This window comes from Protopterus annectens, chromosome 14.part0, assembly GCF_019279795.1.
Source record: "Protopterus annectens isolate FY-2018-M chromosome 14.part0, PAN1.0, whole genome shotgun sequence".
Classification (NCBI taxonomy): domain Eukaryota; kingdom Metazoa; phylum Chordata; order Ceratodontiformes; family Protopteridae; genus Protopterus; species Protopterus annectens.
Window position 1 is genome coordinate 818,822,658 of NC_056748.1, and position 16,904 is coordinate 818,839,561.

Consider the following 16,904-nt stretch of genomic DNA (forward strand, 5'->3'; position numbering starts at 1 on the left):
TAACAAACAAAATAGACATTGGCTTAACTAACACATGTTTATATTTACATTATTTATATTTGCTGTTGTCTGCCTTTCATTCTTGTGCATTTTAACAGATGTACTTTAGATGAAAAGAAAATACATGCATGTCAATCTTGTGATTTCAGATGTTTACTGTTAACTACTCTCATTTGATTTTTATGCACTAGAACTGTTTTGTGTACCTTTTGACTATGCTACGAGAATGGCAGTCATATGCTCTTCTTTACTGTAGTACTGATAAATGTCTTGCTTTAACTGAGTGAAAGTTTTAAAACATTTGGGAATGATTTGTCCATACATCAGAACCTACCATGTATGCTTAACCATTTTCAAAACACATGTATATTGTAAAATATGCCTTTTTTGTACAGATCAGCTGTAGTTTGCTGCTCTTTTGCAATGTTTTTTTAAGCTCAGCTGTTGTGTGCAGGAAGTCAGTCTCTGTCAGTTCATCTTTATCATGTAACTGCTGTTCAAGAGTTTCCTGTAATGTTGCATGGTTTTCCTGATATTTTTAGTAACCTGTTCTGCTGAATCTAAAACTCCTATGCACTTTTGAAAAAAATGTGTGTATAACTTGTCTAAGCTTCTTGAGCTCATTGTGTCTGTCTTTTAGAAGTTTATTACATTCTTTTGTAACAAGATGTACTGGAGTTTCTGAAAGTAACTGATTTGATTGTTTTTGTAACTCTGAAATAAATCTTTCACATGTGGTGACAGGACATAACAGTTCAACATCTGAATATAATGTAAGCATATTAACCTTTTCTGGTTCTTTACCATTAAAATGTTTGTCTGCACAGTCTAACCTTTGAATAATGGCATACACTGTATTTTTATGACATTGTACACAGAAAGCCATTTCATATGATTTACACAATAAACATCTGTCATACCACACATGGTTTTCTTTGAGATACCAGTCAAATACTGTAATCCATCTGCATAATGCCTTACTATCAACTTGCCTGATAAGGTTTTACTTTTGCTGATGCGCTGTATATCCCAACACTGTATTATGTTATAATCACCTTTACTGGCATCCATACTGTATGTAACACAGAAAATTTTTCTTACCAGTCAGCAAGGAGGCAGATGGCCAGGCTGCTTTATTGTAGATGGTTGAAAAAAGTCTCTGTAGTCACTTGTGAAGTTTGTAAAACAAAGCTCGCAGTTTCAGTCTTGTACTTTGCTCATTACTTTTCTTGGAGAATTTATGGCACTGCTCCACTGTTCAATTTCCTGCACTGCAGTCTCACGCCAGATTCAGATGTCTGAGAAACTGTACTTTTGCAAGCTATAGAAACTTTAGAAAACTGAAGTACTCAAAATAAATGTTAGTTACTGTGCTTTTACTAGAGTGACCTTATACAAGGCATCACTACTCTCCCTGTGTTTGGATTACATCAGGGTCACCACTGAAAAATTGCAATTTATGTAGGTGCTGCTGTGATGTGCTGTACTTCCGGACTGGACTGGAACCAAAGTCTTCCTAAGACACAAAATCTTGCTGGCTGTTTACTACTGAATCAGAGAGACAGAGTTTTGCATGACTGCATCTGTAGTCTCTTTAAAACACCAAGCCTTCCAAATTGCAGACTGATAAAGAAATATATTTTGCAGCACAATTCTATTATTATAAGCACGGTTACTAATAAATAACTTATTTTTATAGCAAACAAGATGAGTTTACAAATTTAATGTGCAAAGTTTTTCCTTCACAACTGATATGGACGATGGATTTATGGCTTTCCATTTTCCAGTTACCTTGGAACCTGAGTTCCTACAAAATACCTCTAACATAGTATAGTATAGTATAGTATAAAATCCTATATACCCTTTTTGTCCCACACTTCAAATCTTGTTTCTCTCTTGGTATATGTTTTGGGAAATCACGTAATGTCTGATTTTAGACTTTTCTATTGTGAAACCATTTAAGCACTTCTGATGTGAGAATTTGCTTTTTAGAATTTTCTGTTAATTCTATAAAAAGCCATGTCCATTTATCTGTGAGAAATTACATCAAGCTTTTCTTAATATTGCGACAAACATGTCTTTTAGAAAATATTTTGAGGAAAACACGTACTATATAAACATGTCCATTGACAGAAGTCTGTAAGGAAACATCTGTGAGAACCAAACTGCTCAGAAAATATCTTGTGTCCATTAATAGATCTACAAACATGAGAAACGCATGTAATACTTGCTTTCCAGAATGGCTTTTTAGGCTTTTTTCTGATGTTGTGAAGAACAGAAGCCTGTCTGTTATACAAATAGTATGGATGCCCATTTTACATTCCTAAACTCTATACCTACATTCAAGCAAACTTTTTTTCTATGCTTTATCTTTCAGCATCTTTACAACAGAATTAATTTCAATCTTTTATTCACTGTTGAACACACTCTAACAGAAACCCTGTGCAGCTCAAGCAGTGGTGTTTCTAGTTTCAGAGAAAGGGTCAGAATTAGTGCCTGCTCCTAATTCTCTCTTCATAGATGAGGAAAGTAGCGTATTATACTAGTTTGCAAAAAAAAAAGCACACTGACTTGCCGTTTTAACCTTCAGAGCTATTTGCAGGCATACGTGACCAAGTTTAAATTCCTTTTGTAGACCAGATAAAGGAGAAGATTTTTGTGGTGACTGAAGAGAATCTGAGGGCAGAAGTATTATCTCTTAGCAAGTCAGTCAGTCAGATGGCTAAGTTCTCTATCAGGAAGTGGCTGTGATGCAATGGATGTAGCATCCTGGGCAGCAGCTATGAAGTCCATTATCAAAAGACTTGCTGAGTATGCAATCCCTATCAAATGATGGCAATTTCAGCACCTTAATGGTGCCCTAGATAAGACGTTGCTGTTTGGGAACCCCTCCTTGTGAGGTATGCAGAAATGCAGGAAAGAGGGAAATCTATGGGGTTAGGGGGAATTGCTTATCTGAGTCTGGGCCCTACCATAATGGACAGGGAAACGGTAATAAAAATGCCAAAGATGAATAGCCAAAAAAGATAGCAAATAGATCAAAAGGGGAGGGCTCCTGTACCTCTTGGAGTACAGTCATGACTACTTGAAACATCTCCCTTCCCCACCTTTCACCAATACTCCCACTCCATCCTTTTTCCCTGCCAATCCTAAAGATTGAAGGCAGGTAACCCAGTGCATAAGAAACTGGGATAGCATCACAGAAAATAAGTAGGTGCTTTATTATATAATATGTCATGGTTACAAACTAATATTCCTAAGAAAGCCTAAAAATGTTCAGGCATTCCACCTATTCTAAGGGACTGATTGCTTCTGGATCCACATCTTCCATCCACTTTCATCCAACAGGACTCTACAACTGTAAGTCACAGAAAGTGCAACAAAATAGTACTAGAACATAGTCTTCTACTCAAAGACTGTTCCTACTGCACGGAAGGGAATGCCTCTGGAGTCGCATCCTCGATCTATCCGAATGTTCCAAAATTCAGAATGCTGAAATTGCAAGCCCTCTTACTAGTCCTTTTCCCGCAAACTCTGATTGTTACTCTGGATTTCAAAGATGCCTATCTTTGTATGTCTTTCCACAGGGACCACAGATGCTTTGTCATATTCAAGACAAAGTGCTTATGCTATCACTTTACCTCCTTCCCTTTTGGACTGGCAGTTGCACCATGGGTTTTTACAAAGTGCCAGGTTCCAGGAGTTGCGTATTGTAAAACCAAGGGCATTCACATTTACCCCTACTGGGACAACAGCTTCATTCAGATAATATTCTAAGAGGATGTAGAGAGGACTCTGCAAATGTTCTTCATGTTTCACTGTTGCAGTCATTACATTTGGGTAATCCTGCTGGCAGGTTGCCCTCACTCGGCCTGAATTCCAAAGTCCTGGGTCCTGCGTCGGCTGCTGTCGCCCCTTCCATGACGTCAGGTCGTCAGGGGTATAAAAGAAGCAGCCGATGCCATTTTCTTCAGCCTTTCTTGCTGCGCTGTGCCCGAAGCAGAAGCAGTTCGCAAGTGCTGGTCAGCCGACTCCTGAGATTTTCGTGTTCGAGTTTCAGATCCGAAGTCTTCAATAAAGCTAAGTACCCCGTTGGGGAAAGTTTTTTCTTGCTCCAGACCAATGTCAGAAAAAGTAAATAATTGTATTTCTTGTGGAAAGCAAATACCTCATAAGGACTTTCATTCTTACTGTATTCCTTGCCTAGGCCCTGATCACAAGTTTTCTGGTTGTCGGTTTTGTGCTAGATTTAACCAACGCACTGTTAAGCGTCGGTATGATTTTGCTTTAAACTATTTTGGACGCCGGTTTAATTATCCAGAAATGTCATCTGATAGCCATCCGACTACCGGAGTTCACAAAAAACACAAAGAAAAGGAGAGAGATAGACAACCGAGTCACAGAACCGATGACGAAGCTTCTCCTAAGCCAGTCGCCAGTTCACCGGTCCTCAGTTTCTCAGCTCCTGACGCCCACTACTTTAGAGTCGCAGGCCGCTACTGACTCCCATATGGAGTTGGCCATGCCACTGGAAACTCAAGGTATTGGAGTCTCGGATATTATCCCTTCTAATGGGTCTGAGCCGCTGAGCAGGCACCGGCTTCTGAGGGTGTAATCAGACCTAAACATCTTTACATTAAACCGACTTCACCTTCAAAGGCAAAGACTAAAGCACCTTCTAAAGCAAAGAAACAAACTCAAGAGCCACGTGGTCAGGACTCTATGCTCAAAATGGCCGAAGACTTGATTACCTTGATCAGGGGTTCCCATCCTCCTCCTGAAAAGAGGCCTAGGCAAGAGACTGACTATGAATCTTCTGATCAGGTTTCCATTTGTTCTGATTCCTCTTCTGATCAGGAATATTTTCTCCCCCCCCCATGAGGATTCTGATGCTGAAGAATGTATACCTTCAGCTTCTCCTCCAGAGGACTATTCTTTTGGGGAAACCTTACATACCATGAAGGAGCATTTCCAATGGGAGAGCCAGGATTTTTCAGAATCTAAAAAGAGGCTCAGGGATTTCCTTTTACTACCTCAACACAAGCCACTAGCCATCTCACCTGTGTTAGACATTGTAGATGATGTGTTTTTGGAGTCTAGTCTTACCCCTGACTCCTTACCTCCAGCTCCTGTTAACCCTGACAGATATTACAGGGTTCCTGACTCTCATAAATTCCTTTTTAAAAACCCTGCTGCAGACCCAGGAACTATTTCTCAGGGTCCCAAAGGAGTTAAGGCTTCCGCTGCAAAAAACCCTACCCCCTCTGACAGAGATTCTAGGGCACTGGATAGATGGGGAAAAAAGGTTTACACATCTGCTACCTTGACTATAAGGGCCTTAAACTGTCAGTTTCATATGCTCAAATATCAGCAACATGCCATGGCATTGCTTAAACAGAAAATGTTGTTAAACTCTGAATGTGCAGAAAACAAAGAAATGCAAGATTTACTGCATGCAGCTGAACAAGTTGGAAAGCATACTTTGCAATGTGGTTTTGATTCCTTAGAGGCCTCCTGCAGGGCCGCAGTTACAGGTTCTGTAATTAGGAGGCATGCTTGGTTAAAGGAACAAAATCTGCCTGATCATGTTAAAGTTAAATTATTAGATGCACCTTTACAGCATGATACTTTGGTGTTAAAGCAGAAGAGGTGTTAAAGAAAATGGAGGACAAAGCTAAATCTATGCAAACGGTGAAATATTTCTTACAAATACAGCCACCTAGGTTTAGTAGACACTGGCCAACAAAGAATTGGTCCTTTCCTGTGTCAGACAGACCTCAAAGGGGCAGATCCAGACACCCTAGAAGCAGATCCCAGGTGTAAGGTTCATACCGGTCAAAGCAGTGAGATGCTTCTACCTCCAAAGTTGGAGAAGACAAATCACAACCATACAGGAAACAGTCCCAATGACTTCCCCCTGCGTGCACCAAGCACTATCTCCTGGCAACACCCTTAGGGGGAAAATTAACACTTTTTTCTCAAAATTGGCACATTGTAACCCAGGACAAGTGGGTCCTAAGTATCGTGTCACAAGGCTACAAGTTCCATTTTCATACCCTGCCAAAGGCAAATGGCTGGCCAGATCTGCCAAAAAAATCAATGGGCAGAGGCACAAAAACAAGTCGCATCCCTCATGGACATGGGGGCCATTCAGCAAGTACCAGAGCAAGAGCAGGGACAAAGATTTTACTCAAGACTGTTCTTGGTACCCAGAAATGACAAGGCCTATTCTGAACACATTCCTGGATATACCAAAATTCAAGATGTTGACTTTGTAGCAGCTTCTGCCCATGCTGGGCAAGAACGCTTGGCTTGTGACTTTAGACCTAAAAGAGGCATACCTGCATGTCCCAATCAGACAAATATGCAGAAGATGCCTCAGATTCAAGGCTGGCTCAGTACATTACCAATTCTCTGCACTGCCCTTTGGCTTATCTACTGCACCCAGGGTCTTTACAAAGTGCCTGGCACCAGTAATTGCATTCTGCAGACAAAGAGGAATACAAATATATCCTTACTTGGATGACTGTCTAATTCAAGCAGCGAACAAGGACATTCTTCTTCAGCATCTGGCATTTGTGAAAAGACTTCTAACATGCCTAGGGTACACAGTCAACGAAAAGAAATCAAAATTAGTACCCTCTCAAGAGATAATATTCTTGGGGGCAAGCTTAAATACAACGGCCCAGATGGTTTATCTCATGCCAGACAAACTGACTACCTTTTTCAAAATGTTGGCACCAAAGGCCCAGTTATCTGCAAGAAAAAGTCTGCAAGCTTTGGGCTTCATGGCATCCTGCATCCTACTAATTCCATATGCAAGACTGCATATGAGAAAACTTCAATGGTACCTAAAAGGTGTTTGGACTCAACATTGCCACAGCCTGGAAACTATGATGACTCTCATTCCCTGCCTGCAACAGTAGTTTCGATGGTGGGCAAAGGCTTGTCACCAAAACAAGGGACAGCCATTCACATTAGCCCCAGCCAGGCAGACACTAACAACAGATGCATCAGATTATGCCTGGGGGGCCTACATGGCAGGAAGACGCATTCAGGGCACATGGACCTCAAACCAAATGCATCTACTTATCAATCAAAAAGAAATGCTAGCAGTTCAAAATGCCCTGACAGCCTTCAAGGACCTACCTCATCCAGGACAACTTCTGATAAAGACAGACAACACCACAGTCATGTGGTATATAAACAAGCAGGGGGGCACACATTCTTACCCCCCCCCCCTTTGCAGACTAGCCATGACTTTGTGGGACACAGCATTGACTTACCAAGTACATCTGCAGGCACACTTCCTGCCAGGAAGGAAAAATACTCTGGCAGACGAACTAAGCAGAAACCTCATGAATCCCCACAAGTGGCACCCGGATCCACAAGTCTTCAGCATGATAACAAGGAAATGGAGATGCCCGGACATAGATCTATTTGCCTCCCCTCACAACTACCAACTAAAAAGATTCTGCACAAGGATTTATCACAGACAAGCAAGGAAAGTGGACGCCCTATCTTTCAACTGGAAAAACCTATCAGTATATGCATTTCCCCCTCTGCCTCTCCTTCCCAAGGTACTCCTAAAGGTCAGACAGGAGAAGCCAAAGATGATACTGATTGCCCCAGACTGGTCCCGCCAGTACTGGTATCCAATACTAAGGAGCTTGTCTCAATGCCCAGCTTGGACCTTACCTCAAATACCTCATCTACTGTCCCAGCAAAACAGTCAGATCCGGCACAGCCATCTCAGGACTTTAAACCTGGAAGCATGGCGAATAATGTAGTCATACTAAACACACCTCTCAGTAAAGCTGTGATGGATGTCATTTTGGAAGCCAGAAGGCCTAGTACTAGAAAATCTTATGCTGGAAAATGGAAGAGATTCTGTGCTTGGAACCAGGCACAAGGAACTGATACAGCTGTGCCAGATATTCCTCAGATTTTTGCAATACTTAACTGAGATGCTGGACAAAGGCCTATCCGTTTCATCTATTAAAATTCATGCCTCTGCCATTTCGGCTCATTACAGTGTAGAGCCACCAATCTTTTCTCATCCCTTATTAAAGCAGTACCTCAGAGGAGCCAAAAATTTAAGGCCTACAAGGAGATCACCAGTGCCTGCATGGGACCTCAACTATGTCTTGGAAAATCTCACCCTGCCTCCTTTTGAGCTAGCTGCTACTGCTGATATAAAGTTTTTATCTTGGAAAACAGCTCTGCTCCAAGCAATGACTTCTGCAAGACGAGTTTCAGAGCTACAGGCACTCATGGCTGTGCAACCTTTTATCATTTTTTATCCAGACAGGGTCTCTCTGAGGACAAACCCAACATTTATGCCTAAGGTGGTGTCCAATCTGGCTCTTAACGAAACTATTCACCTGCCAACTTTTTATCCAAATCCACAGAACAAGGAGGAGAGAATTCTGCATTCTTTGGACATACACAGACAGCTAAGATTCTACTTGGACAGAACCAAAGTTTTCAGAAAGATAGAGCAATTACTAGTGACATATGCTGCAGGATCACAAGGAAAGGCTATTCTCAAAGCAGACCATTTCAAAGTGATAGTCCACTGAATTTGTTTCTGCTATGTACACCATGGCATGCCAGTACCTAAGGGCATTATGCCACACTCAACCAGAGCTGCAACCACTTCAGCAGCCTTTCTCAGGGGAGTACCTACCAAGGACATTTTAGAGGCTGCTACTTGGAGTTCAGTGCACTCCTTTACAAAGCACTATCATCTGCCATTCTACTCTAAATCCAGGGCAGGCTTTGCCACTGAAGTTCTGCAGGGCCTCATAGCTGCTCCTAATTCTGTTTAGCTTCAGCCTCCCAACCGTAGCTTTGGGACTCTACCCAAATGTGATGACTGCAACAGTGAAACACGAAGAACATAGTACAGTTGTGTACACTTATCATAACTGTAGATGTTCAAGTGTATTCACTGTTGCAGTCCAGGTTACCGAAACCATCCCCCTTTTCTTCTAATGGAACCTATCGTTCCTTCTCTGATTTATACAACCTATGTGGTGTATTTGCTTGTAGATGAAGGTAAAGTTTATATTGGTGCTGTAATTATACATATGTATATAAATTTTGGCAGCCTTTTTAGGGGGCACCTGACATCTGGGGCAAGAAAAACCAAAGAAAATGGCATTGGCTGCTTCTTTTATACCCCTGACGACCTGATGTCAGGGAAGGGGCGACAGCAGCCAACGCAGGACCCAGGACTTTGGAATTCAGGCCGACTGAGGGCAACCTGCCAGCAGGATTACCCAAATGTAATGACTGCAATAGTGAATACACTTGAACATCTACCTTTATGGTAAGTGTACACTACTGTACTTTCCCTGTGGATGTTTTTACATCAGCTTCTCCAAGTCAGGTCTCACCCCTTCTAAGAAATGGTATTTCTTGCATCTATACTAGGTTCCTACAACCAGAGGCCTACCTCCCAACTGACAGGGTAGAATTTCTGAAACATTACTTCCAAAGATGGCTCTAGTTTCAGTAGTTAAGCCAAGGAATTTCTGTTGCCACTGGAATTTTCAGTTCTCTTTGCCCATCCTGTCCCCTCAGCCCATCCTCCCAGTTATACTGTTAATGAGAAAACTACATTTACATCTAAGTACTTGAAGCTGCCACTTAGGCTCCCAAGGTGGTACCTACCTATGCTGCCACCTGTCGCTAGAGAAGTAGGATGGTGATGCAAATATATCAGAGTGAGTCAAGGGGTACCCTTCAAACAAAACAAAAATAAAAACAGACTCTAACCACAGATGTTTCAGACCTGACTTGGGGCACCCTCGGGAGACCTCAGGGTACAAATAAGTGGTCTAGGGTGCAAATGTGGAAGTGTATAAATGTGTATTGTAAAGGACTTTGCCCAGTTTCAGGCACTGTGTGTCTTCAAGCCCAGCTGGAAGAGAGAGTTTTTTTTTTTTTTTTTCAGGTGTCAACAGACAAAACTACCATAATGCGGTGCATTTATGTATTTATTTTACTGTTATCAAAGAGAGGAAGTAAAGTTCCTTGATGTCCTGGCCAAATTTCTGTTAATCAGTCTGAATACCTCCTTGGGTCTCCCATAAAAAGAAGCCATTAGCCTAGTGGGGATAACCTAGTTAACAAAATATAAAGAAATTAATTAAGTACCATGAGATCTTTTACATCTACTTACCACCGATTTAGGCAGATGACAACCTGGTTTAGCATCTTACTCATAGGATGACATAGTCCAAAGTGCAGCACCCCCACTTATGTTGTACTGCATTGTCAGTAGTGGAAAATGAACCCATGCTCTTGATGTGAGAGTAGAACCCATAGTATTTTGATCTTTCAGCACCAGACAAGTGTGCTGTCTGTTGAACCACTGAAAGTACGTCTACATCAATAAACAAGGGGAGACTCGTTCTTGCTGCTTTCATAGGATGCCTTAATTGCCTGCAGTATTGCTTCTGAATCCAGATGACCTTAAAGGCAGTCTGCTTCTGATCCTAGCTGAACTTAGTGGTGGGCAGATGGGGGTGTTTCTCTCCATATTGTTCATTAGTGGGATGCCAGAGAAGTAGACCTGTTTGGTTCTCTGAACAGCAAACAGCTCAGGAAGTTTTGCTGCAGAAAACTGTAAAAAAAACTTGTTCAGTGGATGCCTTCATCTTTAGAGGGACAGGTCTCCTTCTATATACACTCCATCTGATCCCGCTTCTCTCTTGGGTGATTTAGAAAGTAAGAGAGGAGAGGCAGAGGACTTTTAATAGCATTCAATTGTATTTATTACTGCTTGGTAGTAACTTGATTAAAGTGTAGCTATCACTCCTTAAGTCTTTTGGATTAAGCACTTGGGCTTCAGACCAGTTGTTTTACATTAGGAAGGTTTGTGGCATGCACTGTGGTGGCAGGACAGGTAGCTTTCATCCTTTTAAGTTGGGAACTGCTGATTGAGAGCCCAGTGTCTGCTATTCTTAAATTGTATTAGTTCTGGTTTAAGCACTTGGGCTTCAGGCCAGTTATTTTACATTAAGAAGGTTCGTGGTCTGCACTCTTGTGGGAGAAGAGGCTGGACTCTGCCCTTCTGAGCTGGGAATTTCTGGTTAAAGGTTTATAGTGCCTGAATATTTGAACTGTATCTTACTGAAATTGGTATACCTTGTTTTCTGTAGCATAGACTAGATCCAGGCCTGCTGAATCTAGCTTTGTTTATATGCTTGTTGTTTGTTTGCTTGTTATTTCCCTGGAACGCTAATTCCACCTAATACGCGGCTTCTCAGCGCTTCTGTGGATCACTAGTGATATCTGCATTGCTTACTGTACTTATTTTCTTGTTTCACTTGAAAGAAAGTTACTGTTTGTCATTTTTGCATTTAAGTTACCTGTAACACATTGCACTTAAGTTACCTGGCACTTGCTCACTAAAGCAATTATATAAGTCAGCACTAAAAATTAAAAGCACTACACCCTCACTCCCCACTGGCCCTTGTTTTCAATTATAAAGGAATTCACAATATTTTTCTAGCATGTCCAAAGGTCAGTTGTCAATCTCCTCTCTGGTCCAGCAGGTGAATCTGGGAATCTTGAGGCAATGTTACAACTGTCTCATGTACACAGACAACCCTCTCCTCCTCCTCCCAACAAATTCCAACACATGTGAGAGATGCAACCATATAGCCAAACTGGAGGCTAAGCTCTCTCAACTCAGTACTGGCATAACCAGTCAGGAGGAGAAGGAAACCACACTCACTACAATTCCAGTCTCACATAGACCTACCACGACAGCAAACCAAACACATAATCACACAAAAACATACTCGGAGGCTCTAAATAAAGATCTGCCTAAGCAGCAGAGACCTCCAAAGCAGACACCCAAGCAATCGCTACCCCAAAACAAAACACATGCAACACATATCTCACAAAGCCAGTGTGCCGAACAGTCACAGCCCTTAAGACTAAACAACACACCTGATACACTTGTAATAGGTGACTCTATCGTCAGGCACACTGACGTCCCGCTCACCAGGCTGAACAAGGAGAGCGTCACGGTGAGCAGCCTGTCGGGCGCTAGGATCCGCCACATAACACAAGCACTCAGGTCACTCCAAGGCAAGTACAAATATGACTCAGTCATTGTCCATGCTGGTGTGAATGACCTGAGACGTACCTCCCTGGACTACATGAAAAGAGATATAGAGGAGCTCTCTGAGCATGTAGCCCAGGCCGGTATGACCCTGACCTTGAGTAGCATCTTACCCTCACCAAGAATGATGCCACAATATGAAGACAAAGATGATCAATTTCAACAATTGGCTTAAGTACTGATGTCATTCAAAGGGGATCCAATGCCTGTCAGCCTGGGATGATATGCTCGACAAGCCATGATGCTTCGCTAGGGACGGCTTGCACCTGTCACCCCTGGGCTTTCGGATATTGGCAAAGGCTCTTGCTACCTCCATAGTGCCTTTTTTAGGCAAGGCTCAAAAGACAAACCCACCTCCATAGGTATCACAAGGGATAAGAAACTAAGAGTAATGCTACTCAACGCCAGAAGTCTAAATCTCAAGATGCATGCACTCGAAACTCTCCTTAGCATGGAGAACATCAATATCTGTGCAGTAACAGAAACCTGGTTCAGGGCTCCCGAGAGCACCCCAGCACTACCAGGTTATACCTCATACCATGCTTTTCAGCCCCAAAACTTGGACCGAACCACAAAAGGAGGGGGAGTATCGATATTCATCAAAGATACCCACACCTCCAGGTTGGTGGCAAAGCACAAAGCATCAGAGACTATCCATGTGCAACTAACAGTGGGTAAAACTGCCTTCCAGTTTATAGCCTGCTACAGACCACCCTCCCAAACCCAGGAACCCCACTCGGCCTTCCTGAGAACACTGGAAAATATGAAGGTCTCTCCAAACACCATTATATTGGCGACTTCAACTACCCAAACATAGACTGGGAGCATTACTCTAGCTCCAACACCCTAACCCAAAGGTTCCTAGAATTTATAAACTCAAATGCTATGGAACAACTTGTTACCACTCCCACAAGAGGGGAAAACATACTGGACCTGATCATCACCAACATGGGGACTATATGCTCCAGACCAGAAGTGTATCCCTCACTGGTAAGATCAGACCATAAACTAATCTCACTGGATATTCACATCCTGACCCCACCCCCTGCCCAGAAAACCACAGTGAAAAACTTCTCTAAAGCAAATTTCACACTCCTCAAAACCGAGGTGGAATCCTTCAAAGCCCACGGGCCTGTGGAAAATACGGCCCAGACCGCAGAATCCTTTATAAACGCATTCTATGAACACCTTCAGGAATGCATGGATCATGAGATCCCAAATAAAACCAAGACCCAGTCCTCCAAAGGCAGACGTCCTGTCTGGTGGACCCCAGTCATAAACAAACTATACAATAGAAGGAGGAAGCTACTAAATGATAGAGCAAAATCCCAAAAAGGGAAGGCATCACTGATCAGTATTAGCAAAAAACTACGGGCACTCATAAAATTGTCTAATGCCAGCTTCGAGAGAAAAATTGCACAGGACACTAAGGATAACCACAAGGCTTTCTTTAGTTATGTTAGGAACCTGGGTGGTAATTCCCAGATATGCTCAGAATTAGTCCAAAATGACAAAAAATACACCAAACCCACAGACATTGCCAACATCCTAGCTGACAGGTTCAGCGCAAACTTCTCTCCCCCCCCCCTCCCCACCAGAAGGGCAAATATCTATCCCAGCAGAGTGCTGCCCCCCTGACATCTCAGATGCTCAGGTAAGAGCCGCCCTCTCCAAAGCAAAAAACACAGCATCAATGGGACCAGACGGTGTCCCGGTGGATGGAGGTCATAGGTTTACCCCGGGTATCACTGTTAGACAGAGGCACAGTATACTAACCGCGAAAAAGGGCATAGCAAAATAAATTTAAAATGGGTGGCGAAAGCCAAACACATTCTGGCTAGGCTTATAAATGCCCTAGGGCAGATAGCCTAGTATGAACCTATGAACCTTTTTTGGTTCATACATTATTGGTTATGATCTCCAGGCTAACATTTGAATACTGCCTGTGCAAATGGACCACCTGCATCCCTGCAGCCTGTTAAACGTTTCCTGAAGGGAATTGTTCATCTGAGACTGCCAAGAAGAGCGTCTACTCCTCCATGGGACTTGAATTGCTCCTTGGAAACACTAACAAAGCCCCCCTTTTAAACCTGCTGCCTCAACCTCTGTCAAATATTTAACACAGAAAATAGTTTTATTTCAGTTTACTTTACTTTCCCTGTGCATTTACCCCTTTTCTCGTCTCCACTTTCTGGGTCTTTGCCCACGTAGGTAGCCTTGGTACACCGTTGTTTCTCTTAGTCCTTTTTCCATGGAGTGTCTCCTTATTTGGAAAGGATACTCAGAGCCTTGCCTAAGGTCTAGCATAGTGGATATCATGTGGTCATCCAGAGCAATAAAGCTCAAAAGTGGCATGGGCAGACCTCAGCTTTACACAACGAAAGTTATGACATCCTTAAGGAATGGAGGTTTGTCTAGCCTGAAGTGGGAGTGGCGCTGAGCTCTGGAAGTTGGGACAGGCATTGGGTCTGCTGCAGCTGAAGTCCCACTGTTAAAGACTGCTGCATCACTGATAATTTAACATCTACTCTTATGGTAAGTTCCTACACAGCTGTACCTTATGGTGACTATCACTATGCAAGTTCATTGTTCATATCTTGTGGGAAATTATATGTACATTTTGCACTTTAAGTTTCAGCCACTGGAAAAGTAGATTTTTGACTTTTTCAACTTTAGAGGAGACTAACTAGATTTTCATTTTTTTAGGGCAAGCTTCCTCTTCTTCTGAGTCGGATGAATGAAGTGGGAAAGGTCTTCCTTGCTACCAACAGCGATTATAAATATACTGATGTGAGTTCTTTATTTTTTGTTTTCCATGTCTTATGCTGGAAATCCTTTAAAAGATCATCACCTGTCCTTTTGTGTGCATGTTGTGTCCAATTTTGTTGTGTTATCTGCTTTTAGTATTACTTTAGGTAGAACTCATGTACAGACAGGGAAGCAAAAAATACAAATTTTAATCTCCTAAGGTTATAAGTACATTGTATTGAGCATTTATGGCATGAGAAACCATCAGTACTTTTCTAGGCTTAATAATTGACTTACCACACATGTTCCTAAACTGGTGCTTTCTTTAACGTAGGATCTTCCAGCAGTTAACAACAGAATAATATCATCTGTTCCCATTGTTCGTATCAAGATAGATTTTTTTGTGTAAGCGTGCATGCCATTGGAGAACTGTACCTCATGGTGATGATATAGCAGTGTGGCATATATACATATTGTGTGAAGGCAGTGACCCCACTTTCTCCCTCTGTAGTTCTTCCCACCATTTCACTGTCCTTTTTTAAGTTTGGTAATCTACATTAATCTTTCATTACCTTTCTTCAGAAAAATAAAGCTGTATTCTGATTGTGGTCTCAGTTTTTGGGAGCAAGTATTTTGACCACTTCCTTTAATAATGAGTGCAGTAGTAATGGATTTGTGTGTAGGAGAGTCACCAGTGTCAAAAGAAGCAAATATTGGATTAGGCAAAATGAAAGCACTTCTTTGTGTGACTGTGCCCTTACTTCAAATTTGTGTGACCAGGAGTTATATATGAAAGTCTCAGTAGCTCAACAGGCATCACATTACCTTGTTGCTTGATGGTCAGAAGTCTGTGGGTTCTATTCCCACAACAGGTAGTTGGATTAATTTTCTCATACTGACACTTCAGTGCAGCATGTAGGAGGGCACTGAACTCATAAATGTGCTGTCCTACTAATGACTCATGAAACCAGTGCCTTGACTGCCTGAGCTGATGGTAGCTGAGGTGGATATAAAAGATAACAATGCACTAACCAAAAAAATGGAGGTGAAGTTCCCCCAGTGACCTAGTCGGATTTCTCGTAATCAGTATGAATACTACCTCTGGTCTTCCCTGAATAGATGCCATTGGTGTAGTGGGACTAACTTGTTTAACAGAATGTAAATAAAAATATAGGAGTATATAGAAGAGGTGTAGCTCTTCCCACAGTAAATCTCATAATTCATTACGCAGATGTACATAAATAGTTGTGCGCATGTCATTTTGTATGAAAAGGGGAACATGCTGATTGTAGTGTTCCTTTAACAGAGGAGGCGGCATTGTCATAGTTGCTGGCATTTTAAGGAATGTCTTTTTCATTGTACTGTGACAGACAAGTTCAGAAGAGCATGAGATTAATGGCTGCAATGCCTATCTTTCAAGACTGTAGAAGTCAAGAACATTTGGGTATGTCATTACATACTTAGTGAGAACTGCTATGGTTAGACTACATCCGGCTGTTCTGCTGATGAACAAATAACATGTTACACAGCTCATTTTATCATGCTCTGAATAACAGAGTTTTGTACTGAAGACGTTTTGCAGGATTTGCTTCTTTGGACTTCATTTAGTCAAGATGCCTCATTTAAGGTCTTAGTCAACATGTTCATTGTCAGGTGTTGCAGCAAATGCATGATTTGATGTGGCAAATGTTATTAATCCCTTGCTTTCACATTGTTCCTTTATTTTTCAGCTGAAAAGGGGTCATGGCAATAGAGTTTAAGCCAAGGAGCAGTTCATTACTTATCTTGTTTGACACTGATCTGAGATTCTGGCCTCTCAGATATGCTACATTTTTGTCAAAAAGTGTTATGCAAATGAGCTTAAATATGTAGAAAGTTTTCATTTTGTATACTGTGAAAAATTTGCAGGAATTGTATCGAGACATTACCTTTGTGGCCATGGGGTACATTCCTTGCACATGGTAAAATCTTTTTATTTATATTATTTGTTAACCTGGAACCCTAGGACCCTTTT

General features: G+C 41.9%; 1 protein-coding gene across 2 annotated transcripts in view; it reads left to right on the plus strand.

Annotated features, from left to right (window-relative positions):
• The window catches only part of NT5C2 (5'-nucleotidase, cytosolic II), a 2,665,542-nt gene that overhangs the window by 1,692,074 nt on the left and 956,564 nt on the right, over positions 1 to 16,904 (plus strand). For both annotated transcript variants that reach the window (XM_044056570.1, XM_044056571.1), the window contains exon 10: positions 14,849 to 14,932. In XM_044056570.1, coding sequence (XP_043912505.1) covers positions 14,849 to 14,932 — 84 coding nt within the window. The remainder of the gene's footprint in view (positions 1 to 14,848; positions 14,933 to 16,904) is intronic.